Raw genomic sequence first — 14212 nt, forward strand, 5'->3', positions numbered from 1 at the left:
ATTTGGAAGGAGGTGCTTTTAGGGTGACACCAGGCCATTTTTCCCTTTTCTCTCTTGAAAAGGAGATTTAGGGGGGATTTGATCAACATGCACAAATACATAAATGGTCAATAAAGTGAACTTGGTGTTGAGTTATTCACTTTAAGGTCACCACAGAGGACAAGGGGGCACTCATTATGTCTGGAGGAAAAGATTTAATTTATAAATACAGAAAGGCTTGTTTCAGAGTCAGAGCTGTGAAAATGTGGAATATACACCCTCGAGAGCCGGTTCTGAATAACTCAGTGGATTTTTTTTAAAAGGCCTGGATTCTTTCCTAGATACACATAATATAACTGGATACTAATATTTCTAGGTCAAGTTGATCCAGGAAACAGATTGCCTCTTGGGGATAAGGAAGGATTTTTTCCCCCTGCTGGAGCAAATTGGATCATGCTTTATTATTGTTTTTTTTGCCTTCCTCTGGATCAGCTGTGAGTAAAGGATTGTGTATATAAGAATGTATAAAAAAATGTTTCCCCTTCTATTAGTTGAACTGGATGCATTGTGTCTTTTTTCAACCAGTCTAACTATGTAACTATGTACTTGGAAGAGGGGTTAGTTTAGTAATCTCTGGGTAACCCACTCCTGACCTCTGCACTCTGTGTTACGCACTCCTGTCTCCTTCACTCTGTGCATTATGCACTCGAGTCCTGCACTGTTTTTACGTTTCATACTTCTATATGCTGCACTCTGTACATTGGGCTGTATATGACATAATCCTGACCACTGCACTCTAAGTGCATTACCCCTGAAGTTCTTGAACCACAAAGGCGTGATCTGACTGGTGGGCATATCGGTTTACAGATTGGGGTACCAGGCTGCTGTGATTGACCCTGGTACCATGTAATCCCTGTGACCAATCACAGTGATCACATTACCAGTAGTAAACAACCCCAATCACCACCCCCCAGAGAATGACAGTGTAACTATGGTGAACTGTACTGCTCTGGTGACCGTATGCAAATATAAAAACTTTTTTTTATATACTGTCCCCGATCACTTTCACATACCAGTCACAGCTTCCCTGATATCCACCACACCAGTCATACTGCCACCAAAATGACTTGTTCCAATGTGTGATGCTCTCTGAAGAGTGATGAGTGTTCAGATCGTTCTTCAGACAGCATTTGACAGGCAGTGAGGAGGCGTTGTATCGCCTTCTCACCACATGCTTTATACCGTTGGACCACACACAAGCACCCCCATTCTCTTGAACGGGTCGTAACTGGAGGGCATGCAGTGGGTACAAATCCTGCCACAGATGCAAAGAATTGCAGCTGCAATATGTGTACATCCTGGCCCCAGTAGATAAAGGCAATAGCAGTTTAGGGGTGGTAATACCTTCTACAGTAAATCCTAAAGCTGTCAGCTGAGTGGGCTCTAGTGGCTCTGATTTTAAGCACAGTGCCAAGAATACAGAGCAACAGAGCATGAAGAGAAGGGTATCCCCATACTCAGGAGGCATGGCAGAATGCGTTATGGGGTGTAATGCGATGCAAGTATGGCTATGTTGTGTGAGAGAAATGACTTGTTAAAATTACAACTTTGTGAAGAAAAAAAAAAAGAAAATATATTTCTTAATACAACCAATCAAATGTTCGATAAAAGTAACCCCTCATATGCATAGAAAGCATCCTTCATTGACACATTTTAATTTGTTCACGATTCATTAAAAGGTACTGCATTAGGCCCCCCAAATAACGTACATTTCTGGGTAAAGGACAAACACGCTCTCCCCCATTTTCCAATTCAGTGCTAGTTGCCCGATTGGCCTGTCACCAAGATTGAGTAATGTTACATAGGGAGCAATGGAGCATGTCTAATCACATACAAATACTGACTTTTAGAAAGCTGGTGTCCAGTCAAATACTGTCCCCCGTCGGATAGTGTCCACTGTGTACTGCTCATGCGCAGTACCCATGACAAGCAGATTCCCAAAATAGCCAAAGATGAACGGCACCTGTCCCGTTTCCAGGTTCAAGCCCCACCATCCAAGGGGACAGAGTCAGAATATAAAAGAGCTGAGCAAAGCGAGGCCGTGTCTGAACGAGGGGCCCTGTATGTGCAGCCCTATGTCCACTTGGATGGTGCCGTTCATCTTTGGAGATTTTCCGAATCTCCTTGTGCTCCGTACTGCACAAGTGCTGTGCCTGCGCAGTACGCAGCAGACACTATTCAATAGGCGGACATTTTTTTGACAGATATATTCAATTTCTGCAGTGTAGGGTTACTTTCCTTTAACCACTTCCATACAGGGCATTTTCATCCCCTTCCTGCCCAGGCCAATTTTCAGCTTTCAGCGCTGTCACACTTTGAATGAGAATTGTGTGGTCATGCGACGCTGTACCCAAATAAATTTTGATCATTTTTTTTACCCACAAATAGAGCTTATCTTTTGTGGCATTTGATCACCTCTGCGGTTTTTATTTTTTGCGCTATAAACCAAAAAAAAAAAAAAAAAAGAATTTTGAAAAAAAAATACAATATTTGTTACTTTTTGCTATAATGAATATCCCAATTAAAAAAAAAAAATAATAATAATTTTTTCCTTAGTTTAGGCTGATATGTATTCTATTCTTCTACATATTTTTGGTTCAAAAAATAAAATAAATCACAATAAGAGTATATTGATTGGATTGCGCAAAAGTTATAGCGGCTACAAAATAGGGGATAGAATTATGGCATTTTTATTATTTTTAATTTTTTTATTAATAATGGCGGCGATCTGTGATTGTTATTGTGACTGCAATATTGTGGCGGACTTATCGCACACTTTTGACATCAGTGGGACCAGTGACATTTATACAGCGATCCATGCTATAAAATGCATTGATTACTGTATAAATGTCACTGGCAGGAAAGGAGTTAACCATTAGGGGGTGATCAAAGGGTTAACTGTGTGTCCTGGTAGTGATTCTAACTGTAGGGGGAGGGGACTCACAAAGGGAGGAGACCGTGTAATGGGAACACATGTATCAGTCTCCACACACACAGATCCACAGACCTGCTCGGTTAACGGGCAATCGTGGGTGCCCGGCAGACATCGCGGCAGCCGAGCACACGCATTGGGTTCTGAGCAATGCGGTGGGCGTGCGCGCACTCTCCACAATGCAGGGAATCCCAGGATGTCATATGACGACCGCCCAGAGGGAAGAAGGGTTCCTGCGGGTATCATATTACAATAGAGCAGTAGGGAAGTGGTTAATGAACTTGTTAATGAACTTGTGGCAAGTAGGATTTAAATGGAAAAGAACATCAAAAGAACTCAAATCTGTTCCACTGTGACGACACTGTATAGTACAAAGGTCAGCAACTAGTAGATCGCGGACAGGTGACTGTTAGATCTATATGTAAAGCGATGCGTAAATTGATGGCGCTATATAAGTAACTGAAATAAAATAAAATAAATAAGTGCAGTGGGCGCTGCTGCTCCTCTGAAAAGCGATCTGAGTGTGTGTTGACAGGTGGTGAGAAGGCGACATGGCAATATGTTTGCTCCTCACCACCTGATTGAAACCCATGATTGTCGTAAAAGTGTACGCAATTGCGACACGGCAGTACAGCAATAAGAGGTTTAAATCAGGTGGGAGGATGCAACACAGGGGCGACACTATGCCCGGTGGTCTTTGACACCTCCCGTGTTTTTTAGGTAGCTCTCCACCTCTTTAAAGGTTGCCTACCCCTGGTACAGTGTATGACTAGATCAGTAAAATAATGTTCCCAATATAAGCATCGCTTGTGGTAACTAGGCTATTACTGGCCTCCACAGGGTCAAGAACATGCACCTCTGTCTAATGGATTTTCATGTCATCATAAACACATTTCTAACTCATTGGAAAACCTATGTATGGATATTTAAGAGGGAAGAATGAGCAGAATCACATATGCAGATCTGGCTTCTGCTGAGGACTGAGGCAAAGTCACAAATGTTTGTCGACGGTTAGCCATCTTCACACTTATTACTATTGGGTGATACAGTATATTCCCATTTATAGTCAGCCTTACACTTGAGTAATTCCTTTCCTCATCTGTAAACCTAGGTTATTCCTACATCAATTAAACCAAGTATACAAGCTCTTCCTATTTTACATGACTTTCACAAATACTTGTATTTGGTGTATTACTGTACTCATAGAATTCTTATTTGTTATCGGTTAAGACAAAGAATCTTGTGAAACCTGCAGCCAAATCGGTTTACTATGCATCACTAGTTGTCACCTGTCACAGAACAAAGATTTACACAATAATGGTGTACCCATTGTACCCACTGTATAAAAATAATGCATTGTTTGACTGGAGTAGGGTATGACTCAGTGTAAATAATTTATTGTCTGACTTTACATGCCTGCCATAATCTGAACCAGCAGTAATGCTTAACCACATAAGTGATCGCTGTACAGTATAACGAGCCAGAGGTTTAAAACATTTGCAGGGTTTTATTCCCATATAGGATTTTCAAATATATGGGGGTCTTATCAGATTTGGGAAAACATCTTCATAATCTTGGAAATTAGATAAAACATTTCAAATGCATATTAACACAACATACCAGAAATAGAAATTTTTGATGGCTTACATTTACTCTCCACATTCTGTAAATCTCAGAATAGGGGGTGGAGCAACGAAAAAAAAAAAAAAAACCCTGTTTAGTAAACAGATTTCTTGTATGTATTTCAAATAGTGTATTTAGCAGTTTGCTGGAGTTCAGCATAAGCAAATCTGCTACATATAAAAGAAAAAAAGAATACTGAAAACTTTGATTTACTCCTTTTTAGCAGGGAGCTGGATCTCCTTATAAAGCTTTGTGCCTGGACTCTGCAAAACATTATTCAGCAAGGCAGTACCAAGAACAAATTGTTTGTTAAAGTAACATTAAAGTGGTTGTAAATATAAAATGTTTTTTACCTTAATGTATTCTCTGCGTTAAAGTAAAAATTCCTTTTAATAGTAACTGCCCTTAAACCCATTCCTAAATACTTACCTGAGCCCCATCTGAATCCAACGCTCTGCACATCTGCTGCAGCTCTTCTCCCCTCTTCACTGTCTAAAATTTCATTAATTTAATAAAAAATAAAGCTTTACTTTTACTCTAATCTAAGTATTGAAAGTCTTGGCCAAAATTACATTAACAATTCGTAAACTTTGCGTGTCCAAAAATGCTTTTTAAGTGACAGACTCTTTAAAACTAACTTTCCAGGTATCAGTGAAAGGCAATTTTGCAGCTAACCAACCATCAGCCTAATTTGTATATTCACCAAATTAAAAATGTGATTGCTCAAGGCACACTTTGATCCCTATATATCCAGACATAAAAAAAAAAAAAAATGCAGGATCAGCGTGACACAATTTCATATTGCACAATCTGTGCCTGAAGTACATATTTCAAGCCTCTGGGACATTTCCATGTTACTGTATGTTTCTTACATATAAGGTTTCATTGTTTCACTTACCCACAGATCCCTTGGGGCATGGAACAGCAGCTGGCTGACCAAACTTGGTCTGTGGCCACCAGATTCCAGCCTCGAAGGCTTTGGGACATCCATTGTAAATCACTGCGGTGAAGGTAGAAAAACAATCACTAACACGTTTTCCAGAAAGGTTTATGATTGACAGATGTAAATTTCACTGTAAATAATTAATAGTCACTTAAATAGTAATTTCTGGTACAAAACAATGAAATATGAAAATCTCAACTGTGTAAAACAACAACCACGTGCCAGTTACTGAAGACTGACAAGTCTTATTATACAGAACAATAATGGAAGAGAAATCGTTCCATTAATGCAGAACATTATTTAGGTTCCTGTCACCTTACAGGTCCGTAGCCAACAGTAATAAAAATGTCACAGTGTCTGCAGCTGTTACCTACTGACTCATCCTGTGCCAACCAGATTTAGAAAGAACAAAACCAGAACTTGCTTCTAGTGATTTAGGGAAATACCACTAATGGAAAAGCATATGGGTCATGACTTCCTTTCATTTCAGATTTTTGCAGCAGAATAAACGGCAAGCCTATGGAAAGGGCAGGGACACAAACTACTGGCAACACATCCGCACAATGTCAAATTGATGACCTTTTTTAAATGCTATCCTTTTTTCATCATGCTAGATACTATATAACAAGCATCTTTTCTAGTTAAAGGGTAAAGAAAAACCTGCAGATTTAAAGAAAAATAAAACTAATGGGCCAATTCATTAAGATGAATAGTTTAGGGTTAAAAGCAGTAAAACACAGCAACCCAACTAGAAAGTTTTTTTTAGAAGACCATGATGACAGGAAATTGGCTGCCACCAGCAACCGTACTTTCAACCTAATAACTGTTAAATATAAAACTACCTTTAGGTTGCCTAGGAAAACCACAATTTCTTATGTACTATTGGAATGTTACAACTCTTATGTCGTGTAACCACAACCGTTTTTTCCGTCGGAATAAACTCTGACAGTCTTTCCGATGGAGTTCTGCTGAAATGGTCTTGCCTACACACGATCACACCAAAGTCCGACCATCTAGAACGCGGTGACGTACAACATGTACAACAGGACTAGAAAAAGGAAGCTCAATAGCCAGTAGCCAATAGCTGCCCTTGTGTTGTTTTTGGTCCGTCGGAACAGCATACAGACAAACGGTTTTCCCGATTGAAATCTTTCAGACGGAATCAATTTCTGACATGTTCTATTTCTAGGTCCGTCAGAATTTTTGAAAAAAGAAAAAAAGGTCAGCTGAAGCCCCACACACAATTGAAATATCTGATGAAATAATTCCGTCTGACTTTTTCTGCCGGAAAGTCAGACCGTGTGTACACGGCATTAGGATAGGCTTACACAGATGCTCAAAGAGGTAATTTTGCATATGCTGTTGATGCCTACCAAGCACCCCCAAAACTGCTGGATCAGAAAGAGGGTACTGACCCAACATCTTAAAAAGCACAATCCCAACTATCGGGCATATGTTTGTCTCCATGCCTGCCTTTGACCTGCATTGTTTCACTGCTGGTCCCTTCCCCAAAGCAACATTCAAAATAATGCATGCTGGATACTCTTGGGATCATAATTCTGCAATTTTGAGCAAGAAAATGATGGCGATTAGACATTTCATTCAGTCTTGGGTTTTATTTGCATTATGTATCAAGCCATTACCTTCACAGCCTTGATTAGTAACTTCTGCAAAAGGATTGTCACAGCGGTTACATTGTCGGCCAATAACACCAGGTTTACATGGGCACTGTCCTGTTTCCATGTCACAGCCGCGCTCATAAGCTCCAGATGGGAAGCAATCACATGGGTAACAAGCGTCACTCTCCTGTGGTCTATAATAATTATCCTGCAAAAGAATTTAAAAAAAAAACTGTTTAACGCAAACAAAAGAAAAAAATCTGAAGACCGTAAAGGGCATTGTTTTATTACTCTTAATGCTAAATGTGCAAAAACATATATGCGTATAAAAAGAAGGTTCAGCAGGCTAAATCGTCATTAGAGAAATAGTTCTGAGGGTTAAAGCAGTATAAACCCAAAAACAAACATCCTATAGCAGCGTAACAATTCGTAAATGTAATGGCTGCATTTGTTTTCTTTTTTAGGTTATCATTCTTTAAAATTTCACCTGGTCATCCAACCAGTAAGTCGGTTGTCTTTCAAAAGAAAAAGCTCTCTTGCAGTTACAGTAATGACACTGACCACAAACAGGGGTGCTTTAAATGATCAGCTTTTAATTATGTAAAATCTTTATCCCACAAAAGAAAAAAAAGTGTGCTGTAACTGTTTATAAAGTATTAGCTGGAGTTTGGCTTCAATTTGTTAAGTCTACCAAAACCTGCTAGTACATTTAACACTCCCCCTAGACTGACAAAGCTGCTGTCCAATTGTGCCCCTGTGCTCCTTCATCCAGAGTGGCAGGGGGGTGCTCTAATACAAGAGATGTGTTACTGGCCAGATCACCAGGTGGAAGCAGAGGGGAAAAAAGTCTAAAAAATAAAACAAATGCAGCCATCACATCTAAGGATTGGTAGGCTACAATGTATTACTTTTTTGGTTTTGGGCAATTATTACTTTAAATATTGTGATGGATAAAAAAAAAGTATTTTCAGTTCAAAGCATGTGCACAGACACGTAGGTGTAATATAGATAAATAGTAGATCACATGTTGATTCAGGGCAAAATACTCCTTTGTTTATACATTTCATTTCTGTGCTTTTGAACACTCCTAGTTATTTTTATTTTTAAGTAGTATTTTAGTATTACTTCTGTATCATACGTGTTTCACTGACCCAAGGAACAAGACATGTATATAACTCGTGGGGTTTCAGCACAGTTCAGCTATTAGCAAGCCTTCAAATAATGTATAGATGTCGATTCCAGACTTCTTGACTTAACACCATTGCTTATCACATGAGGTTATAAAAAATCCAATGTATAAAACATAGCCATATATATTTTTATATACACTTTTTTAAATAAATTAAATGAAACATTCCACTGATGCAGCAAGCATTTTACATCACATTTCTAAATACATACACCATAACATGACTAACAACTTACTTTACAGCGACAGTCTCCATTTGTCTTATTGCAGTCTGGATCAAAGCCTTTGCTTACATCACAGTTACAGGGTCCACAAATTGGATTGCCCCACCAGCCTCTAGGACAGGGCAAATCCACTCTGAATAAAAATAAAAATAAAATTAAGCATTAAATAAATGTGTTGAAGTTGAAAAAATAAATAAATATTACTCCAGAATTCACAGTTCAAAATATAACTGACCGAAGCTTCTTTTTTGCTTAGCCAAAATGGTAACCCATTTAAAACAGGATGTTTTTACTTTATTAACCACTTCAGCCGCGGAAGGCTTTACACCCTTCCTGACCAGAGCACTTTTTGCGATTCAGCACTGCGTTGCTTTAACTGACAATTGCACGGTCGTGTGACGTGGCTCCCAAACAAAATTGGCGTCCTTTTTTCCCCACAAATAGAGCGTTCTTTAGGTGGTATTTGATCACCCCTGAGGTTTTTATTTTTTGCACTATAAACAAAATACCGCCAATTTTGAAAAAAAAGCAATATTTTTTACATTTTGTTATAATAAATATCCCCCAAAAATATATAAAAAAAATAATAATTTTCCTCAGTTTAGGCCGATACGTATTCTTCTACATATTTCTGGTAAAAAAAGAAAAGAAAAAAAAAAAAAAAATCGCAATAAGCGATAGGATTGGTTTGCACAAAAGTTATAGCGTCTACAAAATAGGGGATTTTTATTAATTTTTTTTTTTACTAGTAATGGCGGCGATCAGCGATTTTTATCGTTACTGCGACATTATGGTGGACAAATCAGACAATTTTGACACATTTTTGGGACCATTGGAATTAAATACAGTCATCAATGCTATAAAATTGCATTGATTACTGTAAAAAGGACACTGGCAGTGAAGGGGTTAACCACTAGGGAGTGTTTTTAACCGTCTGGGGGCTGGGCTTGTGTGACGTGGACACTGATCGCTGCTCCCAATGACAGGGAGCAGACGATCAGTGTTCCTGTCATTAGGCAGAAGGGGGAGATGCCGTTTACATCGGCATCTCCCTGTTCTTGAGCTCCGTGACACGATCATGGGTATGCCCGTTGCAATCGAGTCCGCGGGTCCCGCAGGCGCGGTCACGGAGCTCGCACGAGGCACGCGCGCACGGCGGGAATTTCAAAGTAAGGTATGGGTACATACTTTGCCCAGCCGTGCCATTCTGCCGCTGTATATATGCCGACAATGGTCGGCAAGTGATTACAACCTGCCCCTGCAATTCTGCCATTTTGAAAACATATCTACTGAGCTATCATTGGTCATGTGGCTGCCAAAAGTTAAAACATACAGTCTTGCTCATAAGTTTACATACCCTGGCAGACTTTATGATTTCTTGAACAATTTTCAGAGAAAATAAATAACACAAAAACATTTCTTTCACTCATGGTTTGTTTTTGGCTAAAGCCATTTATTATCAATCAACTGTGTTTACTCTTTTTAAACCATGATGGCAACAGAAACTAGCCAAATGACCCTTATCAAAAGGTTACATATCACAGTTCCTAATACCATGAATAGCCCCCTTTAACATCAATGACAGCTTGAAGTCTTTTGTGGTATTTGTGGATGAGGCTCTTTATCTTCTCAGATGGTAAAGCTGCCCATTCCTCTCAGCAAAAAGCCTCCGGTTCCTGTAAATTCTTGGGCTGTCTTGCATGAACTGCACATTTGAGATCTCCCCAGAGTGGCTCAATGATATTGAAGTCAGGAGACTGAGATGGCCACTCCAGAACCTTCACTTTATTCTGCTGTAGCCAATGACAGGTCAACTTGGCCTTGTGTTTTGGATCATTGTCATGTTGGAATGTCCAAGTACGTCCCATGCGCAGCTTCCTGCCTGATGAATGCATATGTTCCTCCAGTATTTTTTGATAACATACTGCATTTATCTTGCCAACAATTTTGGCCAAAATGTCCTGTGCGTTTGTAGCTCACATATCCCCAAAACATCAGCAATCCACTTCCGTACCTTTCATCATAGGCCTTGTTGACTATTCAAATGTAGCGTTTATGGTTGTGGCCAAAAAGCTCAATTTTGGTCTCATAACTCCAAATGACTGTGCCAGAAGGTTTGAGGCAGCATACTTTGTGGCATTTGCTTAGTAATGGCTTTCTTCTGGCGGCTCAACCATGCAGCCCATCTTTCTTCAAGTGCCTCCTTATCGTGCATAGCAAAACAGCTACACCACATGTTTTCAGAGAGTCCTGTATTTAAGTTGAAGTTATTTTTGTTTTTTTCTTTGCATCCCGAACAATTTGCCTGGCAGTTGTGGCTGAATTTTTAGTTGGTCTACCTGACCGTGGTTTGGTTTCAACAGAAGCCCTCATTTTCCACTTCTTGATTAGAGTGAACACTGCTGATTGACATTCTGAATCCCTTGGATATCTTTTTATATCCCTTTCCTGTTTTATACAGTTAAACTACCTTTTCCCGCAGATCCTTTGACAATTCTTTTGCTTTCCCCCACGACTCAGAATCCAGAAACATCAGTGCAGCACTAAATAAAAGTGGCAGGAGTCAAGAAAATCATTGACCTTTTATACACACACACACACACACACACACACACACACACACACACTAATCAGAGGTGAGGATGGTTACCTTTAATAGTCATTCAAATCCCTTTGTGTCAACTTGTGTGCATGTTATCAGGCCAAAATCACCAGGGTATGTGAACCGTTGATCGGGTCATTCGGGTAGTTTTTGTTGCCATTATGATTTAAAAAGAGTAAACACAGTTGATGGATAAAAAATGGCTTCAGCCAAACACTAACCACGAGTGAAAGAAACGCTTTTGTGTTATCTTCTGTGAAAAATGGTCAAGAAATCATAAATTCTGCCAGGGTATGTAAACTTATGAGCACAACTGTATGTAAAGGTAAGCTTCTTTTTCTTGTAATGTCATCCTGTTCTGCACACAGAACTGGAAATGAGGTTAAAGGATTCCAAAGCAAGGTTGGTGCTGGAACAGAGTTAGTACTGGAATTTTGGAGAATTTCCCTCTATTCATCTTAGTCCTAGTGACAGTGGCTGCCAAGACATTAGGTGGAAAGCAGCTACCTAGTAGGGGCACAGAAGGCACTCAAAAAAAGTTTTGGCATTAGATACTCTAATGATATAAAAAGGTAAAGAATATGTTACCCCATTATTTCATATTCATGCCATGTATCTGCTGTACCATGTACTTGTGTTAAGCGGTATCCTGGCCTCTTGGTACTGCTTCACATGTGTGAAATACCGGGTGATCCTGCCAAACCCCCTGCTTTCTGATTGCACAGAAACCACACTTGGCATGACAGCACATCCATCGGAGCATGGTCAGTTTTCTGACTGTGCTGGGAAAACACCCCATCTGTCCTCCAATGCTCAGACCTGGGCTGACACGTCAACCCACCACCCACAGCCACTCACTGGGAAGATCAGCGTCCTTTTTTTTTCCACCCCCAGATTTCTAAGCCCTTTATGCAGCTTAGAACAGAGATTCTGTGATCCCTTATAAAAAAATAAAAAAAACGTTTAGAGTGTTTAATATTTACTGACAAAGCTCACAAACCTTCCTTGAATATAGTTTGGTACACTTTTTTATGCAATGCATGCACTTTTTTTATTTCCTCTCCCTCTTAGAATTGGTACACTTCTATTACTGTACTTAAAAAAATGGGATACTTTTAGTTACCTATTTATATTTTTTTATTTTTTTGTCTGGCTGACTCTGCCATTACAGGAAAGAATAAAAACGTAACAGAAAGCTACAAAATAACGTGTGAAGATTCACTTTAATTACCCAATCAGGTAACAGAAAATCTCTGTGTACTTTATTTGGACATGATTGGATAATTAAAGTGACTCTTCAAACAGGACTGAGTGAAAATTCTAGAATCCTTTAGTAAATGAGCCTCACTGTCTCTGAAGAATAAAAAAAAAAGTCTTATTAAAACGCAATTGGCTCAGATAAATATAAAATGTAAGATAAGTCAAAATGAATAGGTATATAGGCTACACGATCATTTGTAATGCATCATGACAGCAAGAAATCTTTTTAGAGCATAACAGTTGTCATTAAATAGGACCTCCGTACTTGTTCTCGCAGTATTGTCCATAGTAGCTTGCTCCACATTCACAAGTGTATCCATGAGAAGAGCTTGGCTTTCTAGCACAAGTAGAAACATGCTCACAAGGGTTCAGGCTGCACACATCAATGCAGTCTCTTCCAAAGAAGCCTGGAGGAAAGAAGATTTAGTTACATGCGCTACTGGGCTGATTCCACATCAAACACTGACAGCTTTCAAAATAACCTGAACAACAAACAGATTAATGTCACACGTTTTTGGGTCCTAAAAGTACATGCTATATATTGTGTACATGTCATGCCCATTATATAGCTTGGTTTTGTTTCATACCTCTTTTCATAACATCGTGATCAAAAGACAAATAGCCAGTCAGTGACAGCTAAAGAACATTTTTTTTTTAAACATTATTTAATATTAACTGTCAACTGTAAAAATCACCTTTTAGGGTCTAAAGAACAGAAAAAGATGAATTGAGCATTCTAGAACAGAAATCACTATTCTACCCACCTAAAAAGAGGTCTACAAACATTGGTTTACAGAATTCCAAACTAATGAAAGACCTCAACTTACAATTCCTTAGAATACATTTATAGTAAATCTTTTGAGGACTAATAAAAACAAAATCATAAAGTATAACTTAGAAATAGCTACTTCTAGTTTTAGAAAATTACTTTAAAGGAGGTTGACAATGACAGATCATATGCCTGGAGCAAGGGTCTCCCAACTGTCTAAACAAAGGGCAAGTTTACTGATCTTCAGAGTTCAGAGGGGCCGGACCATAGCTAGTGGGAATTTAAAATGTCCCAAGTCAGTGGGAGTAAACAATGCCTCAGGCTTGGTGGTCAGTGGAAGGGAAAAAAAAAAAAAAATTAAAAAATTAGTTAACGCCTGTGGTCAGTAGGCTGTGGAATAGTGCCCAACATTTGTATTAGTGGGAGGAATAGGGCCCCTTGTTGGCGTCAGTGGAAGGAATAGTGCCTCAAGGGCCAAATAAAAGCTAGCAAAAAGGGTCACATCTGGCCCACGGGCCGCAGTTTGGAGACCACTGGCCTAGAGACACAGCTGCTCCAGTGTAAAACAAAATTAAACTACCCACCAAACCCAGCAGGAAATGGAACCATTGTTAAACAATAAAGTATAATGAACACTTACCTGGTTCACAATTACAAGAAAAGGTGTTCCACTCATCGCTGCAATCACTGTGGTATGGACATGGATTTGAATCACAGGGATTATCTACATCACAGCCACTTTCCACATTGAAGACATTTGCTTTATTCATGTTTAGGGTTGCTATGTTGGTTGATGTTTCTCCCATTCTTACTCCCTGATGGCATTGAATGATATCAGTTATTTGGGAAAAATGTAACCTTATCATGCCATGCTCACACACAATTATAACATAATGGAGAAACATGAATTTTATGGCTCAAATGAGTGAACAACAGTGGATATACCCTGTGATGTTTTGTAGCAACTCACAAAAACAGAACATACTGGAAACCAGTGCAAAAGCCTGCCTGT

At 39.2% G+C, this 14212-nt stretch overlaps 1 protein-coding gene across 5 annotated transcripts in view; it reads right to left on the reverse strand.

The window, feature by feature from the left end:
• CELSR1 (cadherin EGF LAG seven-pass G-type receptor 1) overlaps positions 1-14212 on the reverse strand; it is a 237398-nt gene that overhangs the window by 60588 nt on the left and 162598 nt on the right. For all 5 annotated transcript variants that reach the window (XM_077470937.1, XM_077470936.1, XM_077470935.1 and 2 more), the window contains exons 12-16: positions 13841-14015; positions 12697-12838; positions 8582-8702; positions 7181-7364; positions 5493-5594 (exon numbers count right to left, since the gene is read on the reverse strand). In XM_077470937.1, coding sequence (XP_077327063.1) covers positions 5493-5594; positions 7181-7364; positions 8582-8702; positions 12697-12838; positions 13841-14015 — 724 coding nt within the window. The remainder of the gene's footprint in view (positions 1-5492; positions 5595-7180; positions 7365-8581; positions 8703-12696; positions 12839-13840; positions 14016-14212) is intronic.

This window comes from Lithobates pipiens, unplaced genomic scaffold, assembly GCF_037356315.1.
Source record: "Lithobates pipiens isolate NorthernLeopardFrog02 unplaced genomic scaffold, aLitPip1_a1.2 Scaffold_8, whole genome shotgun sequence".
Classification (NCBI taxonomy): domain Eukaryota; kingdom Metazoa; phylum Chordata; class Amphibia; order Anura; family Ranidae; genus Lithobates; species Lithobates pipiens.